The sequence below is a fragment of the Cavia porcellus genome, unplaced genomic scaffold (assembly GCF_034190915.1).
Source record: "Cavia porcellus strain 051 isolate PalLab524CR breed Dunkin Hartley unplaced genomic scaffold, mCavPor4.1 scaffold_6, whole genome shotgun sequence".
Lineage (NCBI taxonomy): Eukaryota > Metazoa > Chordata > Mammalia > Rodentia > Caviidae > Cavia > Cavia porcellus.
The window spans coordinates 64,658,276-64,684,774 of record NW_026947489.1 but is presented as its reverse complement, the minus strand read 5'-3'; the positions used below and the strand labels follow the sequence as shown (position 1 = coordinate 64,684,774).

General features: G+C 51.3%; 1 protein-coding gene across 3 annotated transcripts in view; it reads left to right on the top strand.

Annotated features, from left to right (window-relative positions):
- Tbx4 (T-box transcription factor 4) overlaps window positions 1-23,117 on the top strand; it is a 30,164-nt gene extending 7,047 nt beyond the window's left edge. For 2 of the 3 annotated variants that reach the window (XM_063250883.1, XM_063250884.1), the window contains exons 4-9: window positions 5,768-5,887; window positions 7,102-7,249; window positions 17,263-17,415; window positions 18,278-18,366; window positions 18,469-18,704; window positions 20,986-23,117. In XM_063250883.1, the coding sequence (XP_063106953.1) occupies window positions 5,768-5,887; window positions 7,102-7,249; window positions 17,263-17,415; window positions 18,278-18,366; window positions 18,469-18,704; window positions 20,986-21,605 (1,366 nt within the window). In that variant the 3' untranslated portion in view covers window positions 21,606-23,117. The remainder of the gene's footprint in view (window positions 1-5,767; window positions 5,888-7,101; window positions 7,250-17,262; window positions 17,416-18,277; window positions 18,367-18,468; window positions 18,705-20,985) is intronic. The other variant, XM_003469574.4, reaches the window with a different exon arrangement.
- The last annotated feature ends 3,382 nt before the right edge of the window (window positions 23,118-26,499 follow it).

Sequence of the window (26,499 nt, the reverse complement as noted above, 5' to 3'; positions counted from 1 at the left end):
CTTCTCTGTCCTTTACAGGCCACTTTCTTCTTTTTCTGTACTGGATAGTGAACCCAGGAACAAGCTACCACTTAGCCATATTCTTTGTTTGCTTGTTTGTTTATTTGGAGACAGAGTCTTCCTAAATTCCTTAGTCTGACCTTGAATTTGCAGTCCTCCAGCCTCAGCCTCCTGTGTAGTTGAGCATACAGGTGTACACTACTGTGTCTGTCTTTGGAACCCACTTTCATTATTCTGATCGCTGAGTGAGTGAGCGAGGGCTTTGCAGCTTGCTTTATGTAGGCCTGTGGCTCCTCAGCATCTATCTAAGCGCTTTCCGGCTTCTCTCCTCCTTGGAGACTTTCATTTCTCAGCAGATAGCTTGAACCTCTCCGCTGAACCTTGAATCATAGATTCCTTGACTACAAGGACTGGAAGGGAACCAAGAGAACATAAACCAAACCCCAGAGAAGGGAAGTCAGGCAGTTGCCAAGTCCACACAAGCCAAGCAGATGATGCACCTCACCCCCAGAACAAAAGCCCCCTTTTTTAGGCAAAGTTTTGCTATGCAGCCCAGGCTGGGCTCAAACTTGTAGCAATCCTCCTGCCTCAGCCTCCCAAGTGCTGGGATTACAGGCACGAGCCACAACACCCAGCTCAAGACCCTAAGTTTTTACAGGGCCCTGTTTCATGTGGAGTTATTGTCCTGCCTGTCTGGGTAGTTGGGGATGTGATTATTGCTGTCTGGCTGTAGGAGGATGGGGCTCTGCAGAAAGGGGTCCTAGAATGTTATCAAGCCAGTTTGAGTTCCTGGGTTATAAGAAGCCTCCTGCCCATGCCCACAGCAACCTTGAAAGACTGAAGGCTAAAGACAGAAGCAGCCCTTTATTGGACAGTGATTAAATTATCAGTTGCATCTGATGAATAAAATGCCAACCACAGGACAAAATACCAGTTTCTAACCACTCAGGACCCCCTATGTCAGGCGTGAAACAGGGCCAAGCCCCTCCCCAGCCAGGCTCTCCCCCCTCCCCCGCCTCCCAGGCCTCCATACCCAGAGCAGACTTTGTGTATCCCTGCCAGGCTTGATGCATATGAGAAAGTGCATTTTCTCCCAAACACAGATAAAAGTGAGCGCCACAAAAATTCAAATATAAACCTCGCAAATATGAAAATTTCCTAACTGTCTGACTGCCCTCCTCCCAGGTCATGGCTCTGCCACCAGATAAATCTCCGCTATCAGCCTTCAGAGCCTGTTGAGTTCAATGTTGCTTGTGTTAGTGACAGTGAATTTGCGTTTGAAAAATGAACTACCGATGAGAACTCCTGTTGAACCTGTATTGTTTGTTATTCTGAGGCAAGGATTTGGCCTGGCTTGATCCGGGGCTTCAAAGCCAATTGCCCTCCATCTGTATACAGAGCGTCAGAGCCCAGTGGCGCGGATGATAAGAGAAATAAGGGCTGAAGACACTGGGAAAGTGGGCTGGGGAGAGAGAGCTTTGATCTCGTCTTAAAGTATTTTCTGAAAGCAAAAGTCCATCAGAAGGAAGTGCCTTTTAAAAAATCTAAGAGAAGCAACTGACCTTCCCAAACAACATCCATTTCACACACCCTCAGCCTGCCCCTCCCCTCAGGGAAAATATGTCTTAAAAATGCTCCGGGTGAATTAGAAGACTCTTGCATGTGTGAAGCGGGAATCTCGGAAATCATCTGGCTCCAGGATAAGCAGCACCCACAAGTCCCACCCTAACCTCAGCCTTGTGCCTGGCTCTGGCCTCCGGAAGACCCCTAGTCACCCAAGATGGGTGGGGTTTCCAGGAGACCCCTGCATGTTCCCTGCAGGACTTTTATTTTTCCTTTAGATGCTGGGCTCCAAAACATGTGGGTATAAGCATATGTGATTTTTAATGCCGATTTTATTGAAGTGGAATATTTCTGAAGTCTGTAGATTTTTTTCAAAACGAACACACATGCAGATAAAGGAAGAAAACCTCGGGAGCCCCCAGAAGGCCTCCTGGGGGCCCTCCCCACCACCGTGACTGCTGATGGTCTGGAAACCACTCTCGGGGCTCCTCAGCCTTTGGTTTTGTGCCTCATTTAGGTGAAGGCACACGGAGCAGCTCCTGGAGGCTCTGAGGGAAATCGGGGTTCATGGAGCTGGGGTTGGAGCCCCTACGTCTGCTGCTCTCTGCCGGCTCCCCCGGCCTGGGCAGGGGGCCAAGAAGGTCAGCACCTTGAGTTTGACAGAGGCCTCCACCCAGAGCCGGTGGCTCTCCAGCCCAGCCCAGGCGGCTGGTTTCCTCTGGGCTGTAACTTTGCATTTGCATTTGCAGATTTGTGGCCCCCATCAGGATGCCCCTAAACCCTCACCCCAGCCCTGGGAGCTCTGACCCCGGAGGAAGCTTAGCAATTCATTCTAAAACCGTTTCCGCATTTGAGGCTGATAAAGGCTTTGGCCCCCGCACTCCTTGGGAGCCGGTTTCAGGATCACAGAGACACGGGCTTTCATCTGCTGCCGGGGGGCGCGGCTCAGGCAGCTTGTTTATCCCCCTGGTGGATGGGGTGCTGTGGGGGAGCTCCCATTTGTCTGGGGTTGGGCACGTGGCGGCGAGAAGGCGCTGGGGAGACTCAGGGCAGTGCGGGACCGGGGACAGAGCCGGGCCAGTGCGGGCCAGTGACAGCCTGCGAGGGAGACAGCCTGGTGTGCGCTGGCTTCTTAGCCCCCTCCCCAGCACAGGGGGGCGGTCCTTTCCACACAGGGTGTTGGTTTTCAGGTACATTTTATGTCATAAATCAGAGCCATAACTTAGGGCTCATTCCATGGTTTCATATGTTTCATTAGTGAAGACCTTTACGTTGCCAGGAGAGCCCAGAGGAAGTCACAACCAGCAAGCATAGCCCAGTCTTGGTGGCCAGAGTCATGTGGACCGATGACTATCCCCAACCTAAGCTTTTGGCCCTCTGGGTGACCAAGGGCAGATGTTCATGGCATGGACGGAAATGCACTTCGCCTTCACACACTGCTTTTCCTCCACCCTGGGCCGGCCCTTCACCCTGCTGGAGCCATCTAGATGGGGAAATGATAGTGCTTAGTCTCCCCATGCCACACCCCGGTGTTGTTCCATGCAGTCCAGAAACAGTCCCCAAACTGAACCCTGCTAGAGACCTGCTCATGTGCGTCCATGAAGGCAATGGAGCTCGAGCCAGCCAGGTCAGCCTGCAGCAGGGGTGTGTGTGCTGTTTTGTTTTATTTTGTTGAGACAGGCTCCTGGCTGTATAATTCAGGCTGGCTCTAAATTTGCCATGTAGCCCAGACTGGTTTAAAACTCGAAGTGATCCTCCTGTCTCAGCCTCCAGAGTACTGGGATTACAGGATACCACCCTAGCTTGCCTTTTGGAGCTAGCCATTCAGACCAGATACCCAGCTACCCTTCCTTATAAAATACCAGCTGCTGCCTTAGGAAGAGGGGGATTGGTGGGCAGAGGAGCAGAGGGCAGGAGCTGCCATCCTAGCCTCAGGGCCCCTCGGAGGCTGTCATCCATCATCGATCTGGTTCATGGTCAGCTTCCAGGAAGGGCCAGATCCCTGGATACCCTCCTCCAGCCAGAGCACAGGCTCCTCAGGGGCTTCTAAAAAGCACTCAGTCAGCATCTGCCCATGCTCGGAGCTGCTGAGGCAAGGTACAATAGAGAGGGGAAGGAGAAGGGCAGAGAGGCCTTCAGCCTCCTTCGCCAGGTTTTAAAATGGGTGAGGTGACAGCCAGGCGTTTCCTCCTGGCCTTTTGTGTAGGTCCTGACTCTGGAGGGAAGCAATGGCTGCTCTCTGCTGTGGCTGTGGAGGTGGCTCTCTGGGGTGATTACAGGAGAACTAGCCTAAAAGCAGGCCTCTGGTGCCAAGCCAGCCAAAGCATAATCAATACTAACCCCATTTTGCAGCTGATTCTGTAGCAGTTACAAAATGGTGACCAAGAGGGGGCAAGATTCTTGGCCTTCCCTGAGGAAGGAGGGAGACAGGCAGCTGCTGCCTGGCCCGTCAGCTTTAGATCCACCAAGTCAGAGGCAGGGCCAGTATGGAGGGTGGTGCAAGCTCCAGCTGTACCCCTAGGCCGGGCAGGGGCCTGGTGTGAGGTAGGCAGGATTGGGTTCCTGAGCCCTCTCACTTCCCCCATCCTTGAAGAGGGGGTGGGGTGGACATTTGAAAATGCTTTCAGTTGACATCTGAGACAAATTCTTCCATACGGTTTATAAGTCCCTAGACTTGCGGCTGGAACTGCCCGCACCCGGCAGGCACACACATGCACACATGCGCACTTGCACCTCACCCTCATGCACATGCGCCCAGGCGGGCACACATGTCCCAGCAGTATGCTGCGCCTCCCCTGCAGCTGGAGCCGGGCACAGGCTGGACAGGGCAATGCTGGGGTGGAATGCAGCCCTCCCGCTCAGGGTCCTGGGGGGGTGGCTTGATCCTTTCTGGAAACCCTGCCCTACCAGGTAAGCTAGTACCCTTTGTCTACAAAGCGGGGATGCTAATCTGTTGGAGATGTCCAGGGCAGCTTCTCAGGAGGCTCCCCGTTCTGTCTTGGGTTGGAGAGGCAGGGGACCCACCTACCCCTGGAGTGGTCTGGTTGGGCAGTGGTTTCCTAAGTGTCTTCAGTTAGGTTTGGATCCTGCTTCTCTCCGAGAATCACTTCTGTGGAATGTGAGGAAGGAGCGGGGATCCTGGAGAGGCCATGTGGGGAGGTTCTGCCTGATCTGTTCTGGTGAAGCCCAGTGTCAGGGACCGGTGACCAGGGGAGGGAGCCGTGGCCCTGCAGCATGTGTAGGGGCTGCTGTGTGTGCACTGAGGGGTTCTGTGGAGGTCCTTCTCTAGAATGTTCCTTGAGCCTCAGGGTCCTGGACAGCCTCAGTATAAGCTGTAAAAAGTGGAGAACATTTCTTTGTTTTCTGTGAATCCATTTCCATAGAAGTAGGCGATACTTGTGGAAGTGAAATGGAACAGGGTTTGGTGGTAATAGTCATAAACTGACTCGGGTAGTCCACCCAGATATCAAGGAGATAGGTAGTAATTTTATCCTAACTTTAAGATAAGGAAACCAAGGTGTGAAGAGACCCAAGCAAGTTGCCTAAGGCCTCAGGGGCGTCAGTGGTAGGCAGGGCTGGGTTCATGGAAGGGTGGCTTCAGAATCCATGCTGTTGTACATGAAGCTCCTGCACTAACTCTCCTGATTCCCAGTTTGGGCGCACAAACTTCACGGTGGGAAGGACCGCTGTTCACACTGGGAGAGTCTAGACCTGTCAGGGTTTTCAGAGCACCCTCCTGTCTCCTGATGTTGGTTTAAGCTTGAAGGTTTCCAGCAGACCTGACCCAGAGGGGACATCCCACTGTTTATGGAGGCAGCTGATGGGGGCTTCCAGTCATCTGCTCTGGCATCCTATAATGGCACCCTAGAGTTTGAGCTGTGTATGGACCAGCAAAGGGCAGGAGGGAAATTCAGGCCGCTAGGTTGGTGTTGAGATCTCATCTCTAAATCCTGACCAAGGTCTCCAGGCTTCACAGGTAGCAGATGAAGATTTTTTGGTAGTGTCTTTCCATACTGATGATGGCAGGGCTTGGAGAAAGTAGCTAGGCAAGCCCCCTGCAGGGCAGCCAGTGCAAAGGGAAAAGTCACGCAGCTCCCAAGAAGACCAGGATCTCTTGCTAAGAGTCCACTGTCTGTCCCTTGCTCACTATGTACCATCTCTCCCGGTGCTGTCCATGCTCTGCCCAATCCCTTGGCTCCACCAGGAGGATGTTCCCCAGCTACAAGGTAAAAGTCACCGGCATGAACCCCAAGACTAAGTACATCCTGCTGATTGACATCGTCCCTGCAGATGACCATCGGTACAAGTTCTGTGACAATAAATGGTAAGAGGCTTGGGACCCGGTTTTCCTCAAATGCCCCCCCCCCAAGTTAAGTGCAGGGACCCCCAGCTAGCCTGAGTGACTGCCCAGATCCGCAGCCTCGGATCCACTGCTTGTGCCAGGTCTGCAGAGGGAGAGGGGCGGCCAGAGTCTGCTAGACAGCTGAGACTTGGTGCCCATGCTATTACATGCTGAAAAAAGCACTAATGCCTGGCAGATTTGGGCTCTGTGAGTGCTTCACTAGGGAAAAGGATGCGTTCTCTGAGAGGTCTTTCATAGCTTGGATTGATACGGGACCTGTGGTGGCTCTCTTGTCTACTGGCTCATGTCCTCTTCACCTGGCTGCAGAGTGCACCCCTCTCAGGCTGTGTGCCCATTTTCAGACCAAATAAGGCTGCTTCTGAGGGGTGGTGGTGACAGAACCCTCTAGCACGGACTAGAGGACTAGCAGGCCAGAGCTCCCAGCTCAGAGATGGGGCTGAGGAGGCAGGATTTGGTGGTCGGTCCCTGGCAAGATCCATGTTTCTGTTTCTTCTCCTTCTAAGTCAAATTAGAACTCAGAGCAGGCTCTGGCTGAGGGATCAGCTACCAGTTAATTTCAGACTACATTTTGGGGGCAACCAGTTTACAAGTGTTCTAAGTCCTTTGAGAAGCTCCTTCTAACTAACCCAATTTATAACATTTGAAAGTTAGAAATCTGGGGCTGGGGATTTAGCTCAGTGGCATAAGTGCCTGCCTTGCAAGCACAGAGTCATGAGTTCGATCCCTGGTACCGATAAAAAAAAAAGAAAGAAAGAAAGAAAGAAAGTTAGAAATTTATGGGCCAAGGATGTAGCTCAGTGGTAGAGTGCTTGCCTAGCATGTATGAGGCCCTGGGTTTTACCAGAACCCATCAATCAATCAATGAAACACAAGGGTGCCCAAATCCCCCAGTGTCTGTGAATAGCCATAGTCCTTCAAATAAACGTTCACGTTTCTCCCATAACCTCCCATTTTTCTCCTGCAGTGCAGTAGAAGAGGTCCCGCACTGCCGCCTTCCCCCAGGACTCTGTCCCCTGTCCTCCTTCCTACCCTGAGTCCTGGATTGAAGGTGTGAGGGCAGCAGCTGTTTTTGTCCTCCTGGTCATTTGGGATTTGCTCTTAGAGGAGACAGAGATTTAGGGCTTCCCAGACCCCAGTGTAATCAACTGCTGCTGCTCTGTTTGCTCTGTTGGCAGGATGGTGGCTGGAAAGGCCGAGCCGGCCATGCCAGGAAGGCTATATGTCCATCCGGATTCTCCTGCCACCGGGGCCCACTGGATGCGACAGCTGGTCTCTTTCCAGAAGCTAAAGTTGACGAACAACCACCTGGACCCCTTTGGCCACGTAAGAATGTGGGGAAGCAAGCTCTGGGGCGATGGTAGGGCTGGAACAGGTGGACCAAGATGGGAGGATCCACTCTTGTTGCCCCTCCACAGGTCTTGGCACTTGGGGGCCAGGTTGTGGAAGAACACAGCCCTGATCCCACAGACAGCTGTTACCCTCCATTCCCACCTCCTGGGCACCGGCATCTCAGTCCCTTTGAGCTTTCACTTTATTATCTGGAGTGAGGAAGTGACCATAAGTATTTTCATGGTAGTAAGACTTAAATGAGAGATTATTCAGGAAGCGCCTTACAGATAGGTGGCTCTAAATAAATGGTAACTAGAATGATTATTATGATTTGATGGACCAAATCTCTCAGCTTGTTTTCCAAAATTTGTTCTTGCTAGAGTAAGCTTCCTGAGAATGTGTGGGGAGCCCCTCTGTGGTGTGTACCAGCTGCTGGCCTGACAGCTGCACAGCCTCTGGGGGCCGAGCCTTGCTCTGGCTCCTGGGTCAGCCCCTGCCTGGCCATCCTCAGGATCTGGCTCTCAGGAAAGGGATTCTGAATGCCCCGGGATGCTGCTGCTGATGCCCCAAGCTCATTCCTTCTCCATCTGGCCTTGGCAGGCCCAGCTTTTATGTGGAAAGTTTTAGTTCAAATGCATGGCAAACAGAAGCCTGGGAGCTGGTATTTTCTTTTTTGCCAGGACCCAGTCCTGCCTCTCTGGACTCCTGTGGGGTGGTGGTGACTGTGGAAGCCCTGTCAGGGGAGCAGTGGAATAAGGGGCAGTGAGGGCTGCTGGGTGCTGCTCTCCGCTGCACGTACCGTGCTCAGGGTGTGGATGGCGGGGCGTGTGCAGGTCCCCCTTCAGTTCTGCTTCCAGTAGCTGCAGAAGTGCAAAGAGAGGTTCTGGGAACAATAGTTCCTCTTAGAAAATGCCAGAAAAAAATGCTTCATTTCTAATTAATCGGTAGGTAACTGGTAAGCAGCAGCTCCCTGGTTTTAATTTCTCATAGTGGTCAGCTGTCAGTCACTGCTGAAGTATAAATAAGCATTGAGGAGATATTCAACCTAATTAACTTCTGACTTATTCTGAAATTTTTTAAAAATTTAATTAATTAATTAATTACTGTGTGTGTCTGTGTGTGTGTGTGTGTGTGTGTGTGTGTGTGTGTGTACGATGACAATCAAACCTAGGGCCTTACATTTTGCAGGTCCTTGTATGGGGTTTCCCATGCAGGGCAGCAGATGCACAGTGGGAAGGGTGAGCCAGGTCCCCCCGCAGCACACCAAGGCCTGAGAGGAGAGCGGTCTCCTGGGTCTTCCTAGGTACCACTTGGCCAAGACTGTGCGCCATTGACTCCTGCTGGACTTTCTCTGTTTGGCCATGCTGTGGCCCCAGTCTTGAAAGTGTAGGGAGGGCCTCTGTGGTGGCAGTGGGAAACCTAAATACACTTAAAATCAGACACCCACAGACCACACATGACAGACTGCGGGCTGAGTCTGGAGGTTAGCAGCAGCTGCCTCTTTGGGTGGCCAGAAATACCTAGAGATCAAGGTTCTGAGTGCTTCTGGATGCTTCGATTTGTTGTCAGGGTTCTGAGCCACAGTGATACCTCAGAGGACTCCTCTGTCACCTCCACCCTTGTGGAAATGGTAGTGGTAGGGCCAGGGGTTGAAAGGCTGAGCTTTCTTTAGGAAATGGGGGAGCTCTCGGGGCTTCCCTGCCCTGCAGGAGGGTTTCCCAGCTTCCGTGCCTCTTTGGTGGCTCTATGAGGGGTTTGTAATAAACCTGCGTGTGGTCTTCAATCTGTGCCGGTGGGACTGCCTGACAGGCTGAGGAGGCTGGGGATGCCCCAGGCTACACTTGCCTGCCTGCCTGGGTTCACCTCTCCTCGGCTCAGGGATTTTGTCTATTTCAGTTTCCTCCCCTGAGGATGAGATGTAGGAGGCTTGCTTCTCTTAGCACTTGTAGTTTATTGGCTGTCACACCCGCTGTGCTGCAGAGTTCAGGGAGAGGAGGAGACTGTCTCAGGAGCTGACAGTGAGGAGCAGGTGCTCCAGCCCTGACCCAACCTGTGTTTCCTGTCTCTTAGCAACGCACTCTTGTGGCCCCACTTCCTTACTTTCTGAGCTTTGGAGAGTGAACTGATTTCCTAGCCAAACCAGGGCAAAGCAGCTCATTGAAACCTTAGCGTTTTGCATTTTAAATTGTGCCAGTGAGGAAGGTGAGGCCATAGGAAAGGGGGAAGAAGTCACCTGCCTCATTTTCTTTTCTTTTTTTTTTTTTTTTTTTGTCTTTTTCATTTTTATCGGTACCGGGGATCGAACTCAGGACCGCCTGCTTGCAAGGCAGGTGCTTATGCCGCTGAGCTAAATCCCCAGCCCCCACCTTCCTCATTTTCAATTTTCTCTAAAAGCTTCCTGTTCACAAGGAACTTGCTGTGGCCAGGCAGATTTTGGACTCTTCCCTGTCGCCCTTTGGCAGCCTACTCTGCCCTCACCAAAGGGCTGGGATCTCTTCTTGGGAAAGGGGCCAGACCCAGGTGTGAGCAGGGACTGTGGCCATCGTGGTGAAGTCAAGAACCACTTTGAGTGCTTGTGGTATCATCCTGAGGTTTACCAGCTGGACTCAATGTCCTCCCAGCTTAGAAGCCACATGTTCACCTGCACAGAAAGCCTCCAGGAGAAAACCCGGGTGTTGGAGGGCCAGAGCAGCCTGTTAGGAGTTGTGAGGGTTTTCCTAGTTTCCCTAACTTCCCAGACTTCCTCCCTCACGGTGCTGCTTTTCTTCATTGACCAGGGTCCAGGCAAAGACTGGCCCTGGCAGCTGCTCCTGTGTGGCAGCTGAAGCCCCAGAACAGGAGCCCCTCAGACCATGCAGCCATATGCTCCTAACAGACAGGCTGGGTTCTCACCAGACTGCTCCTGCCCATAGGTCTGGGGTGATCACTCCTGAGATCAGCTACAAGTTCAGATGCAACTTCATAGGGAGAAAATGCAGGGTCTCCATTCTTAGCTGTCAGAGTACTATATGCTCTCTCTCTCTCTCTCTCTCTCTCTCTGTTTTGCTTTGTGTTTTTGAGACAGGTGTGAATCAGGACTGTGGTCAGTTCACTTATGTAGTTCAGGCCGGCTTGAGCTCACGTTGTAGCCCAGGCTGGCTTTGAACTCACAACAATCTTCCCGCCTTGGTCTCCCGAGTGCTGGGATCACAGACATATGCCACTGTGCCCAGCAACTATGCACTTTCTCATCCCAGTGCTTTTACAAGGTTGTAATTCAATGCTTATTTGTGTGTATCTTTAATTTTTTTCTTAACTTTTCTTCCTGAGTGTGTGTGTGTGTGTGTGTGTGTGTGTGTATGTGTGTTTTACTGGGATTGAACCCTTGGCCTCAAGCATGCTAAGCAAGTGCTTTACCACACGCACAGACACAAGTCTGCTTTTCTTTCTTTCTTTCTTTCTTTCTTTCTTTCTTTCTTTCTTTCTTTCTTTCTTTCTTTCTTCCTTCCTTCCTTCCTTCCTTCTTTCCTTCCTTCCTTCCTTCCTTTCTTCCTTCCTTCCTTCCTTCTTTCTATCTTTCTTGTACTGGGAATACTCAGGACCTTGCACTTGCCAGGCAGGTGCTTGTGCTGCTGAGCTGTATCCCCAGCCCTCACACGTGCCTACTTTTAAAAATTTTGCTTGAGGCAATGTCTCACTAAGATGCCCAGACTGGTCTTGAACTTACAATCCTACCTCAGCCTCACAAGTAGCTGAGATCATAGATGTACACCTCTGTGCCCAGCTAAAATTAATTTTTGAATAGGAAATACAGTCACATGGCTTGAAAATAAATCATTGAATAAATAAAAACTGTCTTCAGTGTGACCATTCTCTCTACTCAATTCCCATCCACCCGTTTTCTCTGCAGCCCTCACCACAGGTAACCACTGTTAGTTCTCAGCATTTTTTTGCATGTACAAGGCAGAATGCATAATCTCAAATTCCCTCTTTTACAAAGTATTATATAAATGCATTTTGTACCTTGTTTTGCAAACCTGCCATATCTTGGAGATCATTCCATTCATAGACAGCATGATACCACAAGACTCAAAGTGGTTCTTGACTTCACCACGATGGCCACAGTCCCTGCTCACACCTGGGTCTGGCCCCTTTTGTATAGCTGCATACAATATATCACATAATTGTTCTATAAATTATGTAGCTAGTTCTGATCAAAGGAATAAGGTGTTTTGTTAAATTTTTTCCTCCTTTGATTAAACTTGATATATCATTTTGCACCATGCAAGGGTTATTGGTGCAATAGCTATTCAAATGTATTTGGATTTGAGAATTTGAAAACATCACCAGATTGTCCCCCAATAGCAGTTTTACTGATGTACTGATTCCCAGCAAGCTGTGCACTCACCACAGAGCACGGGAGCGGACCTGTAGATTTTTGCAGTTTGATAGGGAAACGTAGATATCAGTGTTGTATTTCCTGTAACACGAACATGGTTAAGCATCTTTTCCTGTGTATTTCCTCTTTTGCCAATTGCTGCTGTGCTTTGCTCATTTTCCTCTTGGAGTTTTGATCTCATAACTTTGGAGGCTTTTATAAACTAGGAAAATGTGGCTCCTTATGTGTAAGAGTTGTGCGTGTTCCCGGTTCATCATTCAGTTTAACTTTAAGTGATGCTGCCATGCAGAAATTTCTGACTGAATTTACTCATTTCTTACATTCTGATGCTGAATAACCAAAAGTCTGTATCTGTTCTTTTCCTAGAAGATAATTTTCTTCTAGTACTTTGTGGATTTATTTTTATATTTAAATAATTGATCCTTTTGGAAACCACTCTGGCATTTGATATAGGAAGTCAACTCCTTTCTCTTTTCTAGAGAGCTCTCTAGTAATTGAAGAGTCTGATCCCGGCGTAGGATCCCGTATTTCTATACAGATGACCCCGTGTGAACTTGTGTCTGTTCACGTGCCTGTCCCTCACGTGGACACTTTATGATAGCATTCGGCAGGCCTCATCCTATGTGCTCTTCTTCCTCAGTTTTTTCATGGCTATTTAGTCTACTTTTCACATGAACTTTAGAATCAGCTTATGGTGTTTAAAAAAAAACTTACTTGTATTTTTATTAGACTTCCTTTACAATTTACCTCGGAGGACTGAGAGGACCTCCCTCCTCTGTGCTGCAGCCATCTTTTTGTCCATCAGAGTGTATCCGGGCATCTTTCTTAAGGCCCTGCCTATTTCCTGTCTAGTCGTCATCTTGTGCATTGCCCTTGTGAGTGTGGTCTTTCTCCCAACTGCTTTCTCACCACTTCTTTTTGCTTGATTTTCTGGATGACTGTGGCCTTCCTCACTAGATGGTGCAGCATGGATGATGGCCAGCACCGTGTCTGAAAACCAGTGGATGCGGGTGGACAGCAAGTGACTAAATGAGCCGCCTCAGGGGGTGGCCCTCTTTCTGCCGGGGCAGATGCTCCTCCAAGCCTTGTGCTACTGACTTGTCGGGGTGGCTCACGACAGGGTATTTCTGCTTTTCTCTCTTTTTTTTCCCTTCACATTTGCTGGGCCCTGACAATGTGCTAAGCCCTTGAAGCCCTTGCTGGTTTTGGGGTGAGCTACAGATGCTCCAGAAATCCAAATCAGGCCTGCTCTCCCAGCCAGGTAAAGGGAAGAGCACAGGCTTAGAAATTAGTACTGATTCTAGCCCAGCCTCAAACCCTCTGTCTGATACTGAGCAAACACTGTCTCCTTCCTGGTGTTCAGTCCCTTGTCTGTTAAAATGAGGATAATAATGACGCTTACTTTGTAAGGTTGTTAGAAAGATTAATTACGATGATGTATGTAAAATACCTAGCCCAGAGCCTGGCACGTAGTATGTACTCAGTGAACCCTGACTGGTGTTGCATTTGCTGTGGGAAAAGCCAGGAAGGTTTCCGGCCTCATGAAGAACCCTGGGTTGCTGCCCTGGGAATGGGACCTAAGACCTGTCTGGCCCAGGGTGGGCTAGTGTTCCCTGGCTCGATTGTAGTTTAGGTTTTCCTTAGACCATTGCTGTACCTCTCTGGGTTTCAGCATTTTTTTTTTTCTTTTTTCTGTAAGCTACAGATCTTGTCTCTGACCAAAGCTCTTTGTAGCAAGGTTAAAAACGATGATAGAGAGTCTTTAGAATATAAAATTGTGATGCAGGGTAAATCTGGTTTTCATATATACCAAAATGCACATTCGCCCACTTGGGGCATCAGCCCTGCTGTTATGTGGCTGGCATCCGGATAGGCCGTGTTCTGTGGAGGACCTTAGGGTCTGTTGGGTGCACGCCCCACACAGTCCCTCCTGCTCCTTGCAAAGGCCATCTGGACTCCGCTCAGACTATGTCCCATCAGCTGTGCCTCCTTGGGCAAGTCACATTCCCACTCGAAGCCTTCTGCTCCGCATCTGTAAGTCAAGGGCTGGACTCAGCGTCTTTATGGTCTGCCTTCCCGTGCCCCAATGTTCTGTGTTGCTAATGGAGATGAATCCTGGCCTCCGTGGCTAAGCACGCTATGGCGAGCACTTGAGGAGTTGGATATTTGGTGCTATTTAGATTGTTAAAATAGAACAGGCTTCTGAATTGTGGCCAGAAGATAATGAATCCCATTTCTGTACAACAATGATGATGACGGGACCAGTCATGTAGCAGAGTTGCTGACGTGGCGGGCCGCTTTGGCCCAGGATTCTCTGCAGCAAATATATATGCAAAGCTCTGGCAGAGCAGTTGGTTGTGGCGTCTGAGGAACTTTGGAGAAAAGCCAGTCGCCCGGTTGGTTTTATGTTCTCCTGCACTGATGGGACTGATGTTCAAGTTTATATTTGCACTGGTTCAGCGGGCGAGACTTTCTTCTAGACACCTGTCCTGGCTCCTGACTCTCGGGGTTGGGCGCACTGCAGGGATCGCTTAGTCAGAGGCCCCATTTTACAGTGGGGACCTCTGTGGCTGGAGGCAAGGAGTGTGGTCAGGGCTTGGAGCTGGTGAACAGAGATACACAGAGGCCCTGGACTCTTCTTCCCTTCTCTGTGCCTGACCCTGCACTCTCCTCATGGTTCCTTCTGGCAATTTCTCCCTTCCCAAGTTTCCCTCTCAGTCATCACTGACTCTGCCTCAAGGGCTCTTGGCCTATGCCAAGGGGCTGGAGGAAAACATTAAGGGTGGCATTCTGAATATAAAGCACTTACTGAGTACTGGTGGTTGGGGCAGCATGGGAAGACATGGGGGCAAGAGGGGAGAGGACAAAGGTCTGCTCTCAAGGCATGTGCCATTTTCTGGGTGCCCCAAAAGTTCTAAGCAGGGCCTGATAGGAGGTACAGCAGGTGAGCCTGAGGGAGGAGTAGCTGGAGGTGGGGACCTGGACCCAGATGCTCAGAGGGAATGCAGAGCTTTTGTTCATAGACAAAGTGATGGATGGCTGCTGGCTGTCCCGGGAGGCAGGTGACAGTGAGGAGAAGGAGAGCTGGCAGTGGCGCCCTGTGCTTTGACCAAACTAGGACTAGCTGTGACTGGCCAGCTGTCACAGAAGCAGGGTAGCTGCTGCTATCAGTCCCAAGGATCCTACACAACCTTACTGGGTGTCGGTGCCTGTGGCCTGAGGTCCTGTCAGCCCCCTGCTCTGTCCTCCTTCTGTGCTGCCACTCTAGGAGAGCCAGAGTGCCCAGGGGCTGATCCTGCATTAGAGAAGGGCAGCATGAGTGACCACAGAAGGATTCCCTGCGGATGTGTTTAATCTCAGTCTTTGGTTTGAAAGCTGCCTCAGAGATTATCATGTCTCTAGTGAGGAAAGCAGAGACCAGAGGGGAGGAGCTCATGGAGGTTCCCACAGAGGGTTGGTGGTCCTGACTCTCACATCCCACCCCTGCCCTTGGTAGATCCTGTCTCAGGGTGATCGAGCCTGGAGTTGCAAAAAGAATGAAAGGTCAGGAGCTTTTTCCGGAGGAGTTTATCGTTTAACTGAAGGAAAGGAGAAATAAAAGGGCTGGGATGGGTTGTGTATATGTACCAGCTCCCCACAGAGAATACGATATATGTACCACAAATGAGCACTAATTTAAAAAAATAAGAATTGAAAGAAAAAAATTGAAAAAACAAAAAAAGAAGAAGACAAAATGAGAAACAGCCAACTAGACAGTGCCCAGGGAGGAAGTTTCAGAACTGAGAGTTCCGAGCCGGCCCTTGGGCCTGGGAAAGTTTCCCAGAGGGGCTGGGCCTTCCTGGAAGAGGGGACGGGCCTGGAAGGTGAGAGAATGGGGAAAGAAACTCAGGACAGTAGCACGTGCCAAAGCAAGGAGGCCGAGATCTGGGGCCCTCTGGGGTATGTAATTGCTGGGTCTTCAGGGAATTGAGGTTTTTGTGGGCTCCTGTGGCTTGATGAACCCTACCGGGTGACCAAGGACTTAGTGAGGTTAGGAGGTGCTTCCCAAGATGAGCTTCTCTCCATGGGACCGTTCCTGGATTCTGGGAAATATACACCTTCCAGAATAGGACTCTGTCTCACTGTTTCTGCTGAGCGACCCCAGTGTGGGGAGTGGCCCTCCGATGCAGGACCTGGCTCCGGGGATTGGGAAGCTCTTTATCTGCTTCAGAGCTCGTCACTGAGGGGTGGTGGCTAGTGCAGAAGACAGAGACTGCCTGTTGCTGGCTGGAGCCATTCAGCCAACAGAGCAGCCTGCAGAAGGGCAGAGCCCACAGCCAACTCCCAGGATGTAGGGAGACCAGCACCTCCCTGGGCTGTCTTGCATTCTGGTCACCAAAGGGTTCAATCTTTCCCTGGGCTGTAGCAGTGGGCCTGGCCCCTGGGAACCAGGAAGAGTGGGAGCCTATAGGGGCAACCCAAGGAGGGGGCACCCCCCCAGGCAGGGAGGAGGATCAAGGAACCCAAGGGCAAGGGCAGGCCTGGCCAGGGCAGAAACCAAAGGGTTAACAGATGCAGCAGTGCTGATAAAATGCCCCACATTCCTGGTCCTGCCTCCAAAAGGGAGGGCGTCTGGTAAATGTCAATGATAAAAAATACATTTTAATGGCACATGATGGAGCCGCTACCGTGGGGCACAGCAAAAGAAACCAAGCAGGTTTGGAGCAACACTGCTATGTGTTACTTCCAGGGCTCCAGTGAACCTCCTGGGTGCTTTGCTAAACTTTATCCAGCTGGGGTTATGTGCTTCCCCCAGCCCATGGCCCTGGGGTGCCCAGGGCATCCAGCCTTCTCTGGCATTATTTTCAACACTTCATTGGTCTCCCACTTTTGTGTGTACCCCTGCCGACCCTCCCTGCAGGCTGGAGCTGCTTGGTTGCTCCCAGAGCAGCTGCAGCTGGTTTCCTTGCACCCAGGACTGAGAAGTGCTTGTCCAAATGAGGGACACCCTGAAAACGGGGCTGGACCTTTCTCTCTGCTTGTCCACTCCCCCTCCCACAAAGCCATGGGCTCTGAAGCTGCCTTCCTGGCTGACAGATGTGAGAGGAAGCAGCCCAGTGCTGGGGCTGGCATTTCTAGGAAAGGCAAGTCAGGCTGGAGGGCGTCACTTGAGGGAGGTAAGTTACAAAGTGTGATCACATTTTAACTACCTGAGAATGAGGCTCAAGGAGGTTGAATGACTTGACAGAGGGTCATAAAGTGAATCAGCAGCATCCTGAACTTCTGCCTGCAACTCAGAAGTCCTGCTGCTATGTGATGCTGAACTCACCAGGTTTTTAAGCTTCGAAGGCTTTTTCTTGAGGGCTCCATGGCCTCAGTGAACTCTGTCACAGCAGGGAGGTCCTAGGCCCTGGGGCCGGGTGTCAGTGCTGGAGCACTGGAGGCTTAATGCATTGTTGGGACAGAGTTGAGATCCAGGAGCCTGGTTCTCCACTTGGGTTGGGAGCTTCAGGACCTTTCCAGAGTTCCAGCCTGGTGGTTAGGCCGGGGCCCTAAGCTTTTAGGAGAAAACTAGCCCTGAGCCAGCTGCACTTGGTCAAGGAGCAGAGGGTGGGGACCTGGAGCGCAAAACAACACCCTTCTTTTCCAGATCATCCTCAACTCCATGCACAAGTACCAGCCACGGCTGCACATCGTTAAAGCTGATGAGAACAATGCTTTTGGCTCCAAAAACACAGCCTTCTGCACTCATGTGTTCCCAGAGACCTCATTCATCTCTGTGACCTCCTACCAGAATCACAAGGTATAAGCATGGCTCCACCACAGAAACCACCTGTTGTGCCTGCCACTACCAGAGGGACATAGTAGGGCTTCGAAACCCAGAGCAGCGGCCCTCTAAGTGACAAACGGGAGCCAGAAACAGTCTGGGGTGTGGGGGTAGGTAAGGCACAGAAGGCAGGCAGGCCGGTTCTTGGTTCCTGGAGCCATGGAGCTGAACTGCAAAGCCCAGGGAAGACCAAAGCCCACCGCCAGCAGCTGTGAACCCCAGGAGCATGGCGCCCGCCTGCCGTGTTGTTTGAGGGTTTGGCCCCTTTCTTCTGCACGCTTCCTCCAGGTGCAGGTGCAGGCCTGGAGAGGGGCAGTAAAGGAGGAGAGGAGTCCCTGATATGGTCAGCCGGGACACCCCTGGATGTCCACCCAGCCCTACCCCTCTGTCCACCCAGCCCTACCCCTCTGTCCACCCCTCTGCAGCCCCGGGCATCCCCTTGGGGTCCTGAGGAGCTCTCCTGCCTCTCCACCTCCCTCTTGCCCCCTTTCTCAGGGCCTTCACACATTATTCCCCTTGGGACTGGTTAGGTAGATCTTAGGCCGAAGAGTAACAAAGTCAAATTTGCATTTGAAAGATTCCCCCCCAACTTGATGGTAGTCACAAGAAATGGGCTGACACAGCAGGAAGAGATGCAGGGTGCAGGAAGAAGACTCAGGGGACTGGAGGAACATAACAAGGGGGGCAGCCAGGAACAAACCAGGCAAGGGAAGAGGCGGAGGAGGACCCAGTGAGGGCCAGCTGTCCTAGGGCGCCCCCTCCCCAGACCTTTCCTGAGTCCGAAGGCAGCCCGGCCTCTCTCTTTCCAGCGACTCCACTGTGTATCCTCTCCCAACAGATCACACAGCTGAAAATCGAGAACAATCCTTTTGCCAAGGGGTTCCGGGGCAGTGATGACAGTGACCTACGTGTGGCCCGGCTGCAGAGGTGGGGCTGCCCCAGCCCAGGGGTAGGGTGGGTAGCATGGGTCACTCTCACGGCATCTTCACTCTCTTCCTGTCTCTGCACCTGTCCTCTTCACCCCTCCAGCAAAGAGTATCCTGTGATTTCCAAAAGCATCATGAGGCAGAGGCTCGTCTCCAGCCAACTCTCGGCCAAGCCTGACGTCAGCCCCCTGCACGGAGCCCACCAGGCCCTGCAGCACTATCAGTACGAAAATGGGGCCCACATGCAGTTCGCTGCTGCGGAGCCACAGGACCTGGGTCTGAACGCCTTCCCACCCCAGCGGGACTCCAGCCTCTTCTACCACTGCCTGAAGAGACGAGGTAGCATGCCTGGTCCAGGAGCCCTCAAGGGCTGGGGCTCCACAGGGGAGCCAGTCTGTGGGTTGGTGGCCATGGCCAGGCTCAGGGCCACCTTCTCCCATGCAGGAATGCTGGTCGTTATGTGGTGTTTGGGATCTGCACAGACAGCTTGGGGCCTTGGTGTCCCCTGTCTCCATGCTGGTTCCCTGACGGGGTCCAGGTGTTGCTTTGCAGGCACTGCTTTGGGAGCTGCCTTGGGGCAGGAAGAAGACACAAAACCAGCTAGGCTCCGCCTAGAAGCTCAGGAGGAAGCTGGGGCTTCCAGGGCCACAGGCTCTTGGATTGGGGCTTTGTTTACCAAGGTAGCCTGTGTACAGCACTCTCCACCTTTGCCTAACTGCATGGGATGTTTGGAAGCCACAGTGAGCTACTGAAGAAGCAGACTGGGGGCCAGGAAGATGAGCAACAGCACCTTGCATGCTGGGCTGCTTGGTGAAGAGCCCTGGCCCCCTGGAACTGTCACACCCATGCTCTGCAGCAAAAGCCCAGCTTTCTCCTTGGGTGGAATGGGAATGATCAATGCTGCCCTGCCGGAAGGCCTCACTAGACCTTTTAACTGACGTTCTCTTGGGAACGAGTCTGGAGACCTTTCCTTGTAATCCAGAATGTTCTTTGAGTCTGTTCCTAGGAACTGCACGGGCAGAGCTCCAAGTATCCTCCAAGCCCCATTAGAACTCAGTGACCCTGAGCAGGGAGCAGCACACTGTGGCCCTTGGACCAAAGCCAGCCTGCTGCCTGATCAAAATGGTTTTCCCATTTTTAAATAGCTGAAAAAACCAAGAGTAGCTGACAATATGTGAACACTATGTGAAATTTCAAATGTTAGCATCCATAAATAAGTTTCATTGGAACGTAAGCACGTCATGTATTTATTTACATATTGCTTTCCTGGGCCCACAGCAGAGCAGAGGACCTGTGACACAGACTGTGTGGCCTGCAAAGCCTAAAATATTTACTCTCTGGCCCTTTGCTCATTCCTGACCTAGAGGGACTAGGTCACCTGCCAAGCACAAGAGCTGAGAGCTGGAGAAAGGACTGCAGGGAGGAGGGGAGGGATGGAGGGCACAGTTCCCCAGGCAGGTGAGAGGCCCTGCAGAACCCAAGGGGCAGCTGCAAGTACAGGCTTTGAACTTGGCCCTCGTCTCCCCTGGGCTACCCTGCCCTGTGTACACACAGCTCTCAGAATGAATCCGGGGGGAAACAGAAGGCAGGGGGCCAAGATAAGCCACGGAGAAGTGTTCTTTAATTTGTTGAATGGGCCACTGCTCCAGCCGGAGGACCAGCCATCCCGGATCCCAGGGGAGGGTGTGTCACTCCAGAGTTAAGCCCTCATGATTGAGAATGTTGAAAAATGCAGACATGATTTGTGGCATTTGATGTCATCTTTCCCAGACTGTCAGCTTAGCCTAAAAAAATAGACGTCACCCTCTTTTTCATGTATCAGCTCCATTTCTTTTGTTGTTGTTATTGTTGTTCTTTTTGCTATACTGGGGGGACTGAACCCAGGGCCTTCATATTGAGCTCTATCCTTAGCCTCCCCACAACCTTTTTTCTTTCTCTTTTTAAAACAGACTCTTTTAAATTGCCCAGGCTGGCCTCAAACCTATAATCGTCCTGCCCGAGCGTCCTGAGTGCCGAGATTACAGTCCAACTCAGCTCTGTTTCCTAATTATTTGACACAGTTGGGTTGGAATCAGTGTAATAACCATATGATGAGTCTTCTTCGAGCATGGTAGGGCTAACTTCTTGTTTCAAAAACAACAGAACTTGCGAACAGCTAATCTCAGTGCTCCTCAGGAGCAAAGATTGAGGCAGAGACATCATGGCTTTCACAGTCTGGCTGCTTCAGACACTTGTGATTTCCTGGCCTGGCTGGGCCTGGAAATTGCCTACACTTTCATTGGCTAGAGCCAGCTTAGCCTGAGAATCCAGTGTTCCTGGGGGGCTTCTTACCACCCCAAGTCAGGCTGACAAAGGATCAGAGCTGTGTGCAGCCCGGCTCAGCACATCACTCGGTATCTGGTGATATGGTGTGCCCCCTGGTCTGAGAGTAGGGTCCATAATGTGACCACTTCTTCACTGCTGTCATCTCTAAAAGTGGTAGCTGATTAAAATGGTTCTGGGAGCAACCTGGCAGCACAGGGTGGGGCAGGCACTGACTGACAAGGGCAGGCTGTCCTTTGGGGTGCTCTGGGCCCAGGGCTGTGAAAATGACTCTTCCTGAATATTTCCTGTCTTCCAGCAGACAGCGCCCGCCACCTGGAGCTGCCCTGCAAGCGATCCTATCTGGAAGCGCCCTCTTCCGTGGCAGAGGATCACTACTTCCGTTCTCCCCCTCCCTATGACCAACAGATGCTGAGCCCTTCCTACTGCAGTGAGGTGACTCCCAGAGAAGCCTGTATGTACTCAGGTTCAGGGCCTGAGATTGCTGGGGTGTCTGGGGTGGACGACTTGCCCCCGCCCCCGCTGAGCTGTAACATGTGGACATCGGTGTCACCGTATACCAGCTACAGTGTTCAGACCATGGAGACTGTGCCCTACCAGCCCTTCCCCACACACTTCACGGCCACCACTATGATGCCTCGGCTGCCCACTCTCTCTGCTCAGAGCTCCCAGGCACCAGGAAACGCCCACTTCAGTGTCTACAATCAGCTGTCACAATCTCAGGTCCGGGAGCGGGGTCCCACGGCATCCTTCCCAAGAGAGCGCGGCCTCCCCCCTGGCTGTGAGAGAAAGCCACCCTCGCCACACCTGAATGCTGCCAATGAATTTCTCTACTCTCAGAGCTTCTCTTTGACCCGGGAATCTTCCTTACAGTACCATTCGGGAATGGGGACTGTGGAGAACTGGACTGACGGATGACTGCCTGTGTCCTGGACAGCCCCAGGACCCTGTCAATCAGTGTTAACCTCTGTGGGTGGCCCGCACTACCAAGAAACCCAGGAAGGTATTTCAGAGGGTGTATGTGTGCGAATGCATGTGTGTGCGTATGCGTGTATGCATATGTGTGTGTGTATGTGTGTGCGTGTGTGTGTGTGCTTCATATATGTAGGGAGAGCATCTATCTTCTGACCCATAGCTGAGGCCAGGACAAGAGAAGAGAAACCCCAGTTATCTAAGAGGCGATTTGGGCTGCAGGATCTGCGACCGCTCTTACCTGCCATCCCTTGACCTGCCTAGGTGAGGGACAGGAGTGGAGGATTCGTCTGAGTTCTTTAGAGGTTTCTATAATATAATTGGAGTCAGCCAGGGGCTGGGAGCTGAGATCTCTCTCTGCTGCAGGGAGAGCTTCTTTCTACATACCTTGGGGTCTGGCCTTCCACCTTCAAGGGGTGCACAGGGCCTTCCTTTGGCTTCTGGAGAGGCCCGAAGCCTCCAGGTGTGCTTTCAGAGTAAAACTATCAGCTCAGTTGGTGTCCTAGAGATCAATCCCTGGAGCTCTAAGGTCTGAGGGGTGATTTTCAAAGGGGGTTCTGTGCCAGATGCCACCTCATGGGTATTTTTAAATGTTTTCTTGTTTTTCCTTCAAAAGTAGGGAAAAACCAATCGGTAGCATCTCAGTCATTTTTCAGGGTTTGTGGTAAAGTATAGAGCTCTTCCCTCCAGATCCCCAACACGCAGTTTCTCTCTGGGGTATACAACTGGCCTTTCAGGTACCCTCTGCCTCCCACAGGCAGCAGTTCTGATGACACCTAGCTGGTAGCACCCTCAGAACCCGGCCAGAGCTGATGTCAAGCATTTCTCCTGGGCCTGTTCTGCCTCAGAAATCTCATGCCTCTGGTATGAGACATGCAAAACAAAACTGAGACAAATCAATTTCCTCCTGTAAATTCTGCCCATGTGCTCAGAGGAGCAAAGATAACTTTTCTCTAGGGAGTGACCTCATAGTTCTCAGCCCTGTCCTTTAGCGCTGGACATCACCAGACCGACTGGGAGGCTGGTGTGAACTCTTAAATTAAATTTGGGAAATCACTAAACTCTTTGCATGCTGAATAGCTATTTATATATTATATAAATAAATAAATAAATAAATGAGTAAATATATATATATCTCACAAATGCGGGCCACATGTCAAATTCAGCTTTGCTTTATACAAATGAATAAACTTAATAAAAATGAATACTGGTGGGGATATTTGGAAAGCCATCTATTTAAATTTTTATTACATGTTTGATATGAAAAACTAAGAATGGTTTAGATAAAGCATATATATATTATATTAACACACACAAGAAATAAAGCTTTATTAGAAAACACATTAGCTGACAAGTGATATGGAACATCAAGTGTTTTGTTATATAGCATGGACATTTTATTTTACATATTGGAACATAAAGCCACCTTACAACTGTGAAGTGTGTGGATGCTTTTTATTACTGGCTTGTCATTTCTTGGCCCAGCGATGGTGTCTTCTCACCCGTTGGTTGTATTTTTTTGCAAGTGCTGGGGAGACCCTCAGTGTCTCTGAACATTTGTGCCATGGAGCCGCTGAGTTCAGAACGATTTAGGACCAGCAGAGCGGGTACCTTTGATCTCATGCTACTGTCCCTGTGCTTGCTCAGTGGCTACTCCGTAAGGCAGGTAGGCAAAGACAGGCTGATGGGGGTGGTGTTTTTGATCTCTAGTTTCAAAGTTGATTATTTCCTGGCTAGGTCTTATTTTCAGAGAAAGAGGGTACTGCCCAGGTGATGAGGGCAGACTGCAAGCCCAAGAAAGGCAGAACAGGTGATAAGAATCTGTTACCTTGTAGTAGTCAACACACAACCCAGCAGTTCTGGGGAGGAAGCAGTCCCATAAGTAGAGAATTCTTGGTGGGATTTGTGCCCACCAAGGGAGAAGGAATTTAAGAGCAGGTCAGAACCAGAGCCAGCTTCCTGGGTTGGGGCTTCCTGGAGCGCTTAGATATGAGAATTCCTCAGCTGTCTCCAAGCCAGAGAGGACGAGTCAAGACCTGGCAAAGCTCTCCTCCTATCCACCCCGCTGCCAGGTCCCTGAAGCTTGGGCACAAGATGAAGAGAGAAAGAACAAGGTGAAATCCAGCCTGGATTCACCCCGCTGGGTTAGAAGAGCGGCAGGTAGAGACAGGGGCTGCCAGTGCGCCTTGCTTACAGCCTTTTCCTATTGCCGTTGTCCTCATGGGCTCCTTCCCCAAGTGTTCAACCAAAGAAGAGGAGGGGTCCCTGGCAACCCTCGCCCTGGCAGGACTCAGAAGTTTCCTGCTGGCGAAGAAGTCAACCCGCTCTCCAGTTTTCAGAGTCCTTCCCATGTGGCTCTAAGGTGCTCTCTGGCTGGCTTTTGCCCTGCAGAAGGCCAAGCTCCTTCCTCACTGAGCCTCTGGCTCCCCACCTTGGGCTTCTTGGTCCTTCGTTTTTGCAGCAAGTATCGTGCCGGGGATACTGCATACCTTAAGTGTCCTGTCTGGGAGACCTTCTAGAACTCAGGCAAAGGATTAGATGTCTTTTTCCAGGCCCTCACCAGATAGCTGGCTGAGTCAAAGGTAAAGCAAGTTGCTCCTGAAGGAGGGTATGTCACGAGGGAGCCCAGGGCTTCCCACCAGCTTTCTGGAAAGCATGAGGTCCCTGGGCTGCCCCACCTGGGCATGGCGAGGGCTGGGCCTGCAGTGGGATTTGTGGAACTTTCCTGCCCCTCTGAATGAACAACTTAATAAAACGGGGGCACAGGGGATCTCCTGGAACAAAGGGCACCATTCAGTAGCACCAGCAGGTCATACATCATCAGCCCAGAAGCCTGCCACGTGACAAGTGTCTGCCGCTGCTGTGCCCTGCCTGAGAAGAGGAAAAGAGCCGAACACCATTCAGCTGCACAGCCATGGGCAGGCAGTCTCCAGGGCTCTGCTCCCAGCTCAGGGACAGGCCTCTCGGGGCAGCTCGGCTACCCAGCCCAACAGCCCGCAGCAACAGAAGAGCCTGAAATAACAAAAAGAGAAGGAGAAGCAAAGCTGGGTCAGACTGACAAATTGTTAAAAAACCAAACCAACTTCCAGGCTCAGCTGGGCCTCAGAGGGTCAAGAGGCCTCGGCTCGCCCCACTAATGGAGCCTGCTGGAGGAGCAGCCGCCCAGCCCTGCAGTGTCTTATCTTACAACATAAAATTAAACCCCACTTAAAAGGCCGGAGGGCATGTTAACATTCCCCCTGCTGTCTAATTGAAGTAGTTCCCAGTGCAAAGGATTTCACTTGAAAGATGTCTCCCTCCAAGCCTGGTTCCCCTGCTTCTGGGACCTGGGAAGGGGGTGAGGGTGGGAGAGGCCGTCTTTGAAAGACCTGCACAAACTCAAGCTGGAAAAAGTGCGGTTTCTGCTCACTGCTCCCACCCAGGCGGCAGGTGGCGACAGGAAAGGTTAGAGCAGCCCGGATTGTTTTGTATTTTTAAACAAATTTACAAATTCATTAGCAGTTATGTCAGCAGAGGCCAGACTCCTGGTAATGATTCAAACACGGCAGGCCCTGTGGGAAAACCTGGCGGGTCCTCCAGTCACGAGCTTTCTGTTCCACGCCCGCCCGGCTGCCCCTATGCAAATGTACTGTGGGTCTCCAAGGCATACGGAATTAATCAGGGACATCCTGTAAAGGTGATGAACTTGCACTGGCCATCCTGAGTAATGGGAACCAGTCAGCCCAAGCCAGCCAGGACTGAAAGCCAAGGTGACAGCTATTAAGCAATTGTGCACAGAACAAAATGGCAGAGGGGCCGGGTAATCAATTCAATTCGGATGGGCAGCCCTAGCAACTGCGGCGTCTGTCGCAGCTGATTAGAGGGGACTGGGTTGGAGCTTTCAGTGCAAGCCCATCACAGATCAGAAACAGGCCTAGGATGAAAAGGGAAAGAACCGTCTCTTGAGAAGCAGGCGATGAAGGACTCTGTTTTATGTGACTGTGTTCTTCCTTCTCTCCTTGAAGAAAGAATAGGGAAAAAAAAAAAAAAAACAGCTAGCAGTTTGGAGATTAGATAGTTTTCTTTTCAGCCATTCATCATTATGAAGGAAAGTAGACAGGGCAGGGGCTAAAAAACCTCCAGTGGGATTTCTGTGAAATCTCACTAAGGAGGACCAGGTTTGCAGTGTGCGGCTCACACAGCCCCTGCCTATTACCACAACCTGACAGGGCCTGCAGAGCATCCAGCGTCCCTCTTCTCCAACAAGGGCAAACAGGCCTCTGGGTTCAGAGGATCACAGAAATTCTCCTGCAGAAACCCCAAACCACCAAATTGTATCATTAAAGCCCCAGTTAAAATAATGGGGAGAAAAGGAAAAATGGGAAAGGGAAGATGAGAGGGTCGTGCAGTCTCAGCAGATAACGTCCTCTCAGTGGCCGCCCGATTTTCACTCAACCCAGTGTCAGCACTGGACAGACAGATGACAGCCTCTGGCAGCCTGCTAGAAAATTCTAGATTCCTACTTGGTATTCTGCCCTTTGGTGTGGGGGCTTCAGGGAGGCAGAGCAAGGGATTCCCAGGGTACAGAAGCCGTGAGAGATCTGTCAGGGAAGTGAAGGGAAAGGAAGAGGCTTGTAAGCAATGACAGGGGCTGCAGAATCACAAGGGAAGGGGCCAGTCGGGAGCCAAGCATGGAGCATAAACACCCAGGGTGGGTGGGCGCAGGAAGAGGCTGGCTGGCGGTGAGTGAGCGCTGATGTGGAGGACTGAGCCTGAAGGACCAGGGATGAGGGACGGGGCACAGAGGTGACACATGTGACCAGGAAGTTCTTAAAGGAGGAAGTAGGAATGGATGATCAAC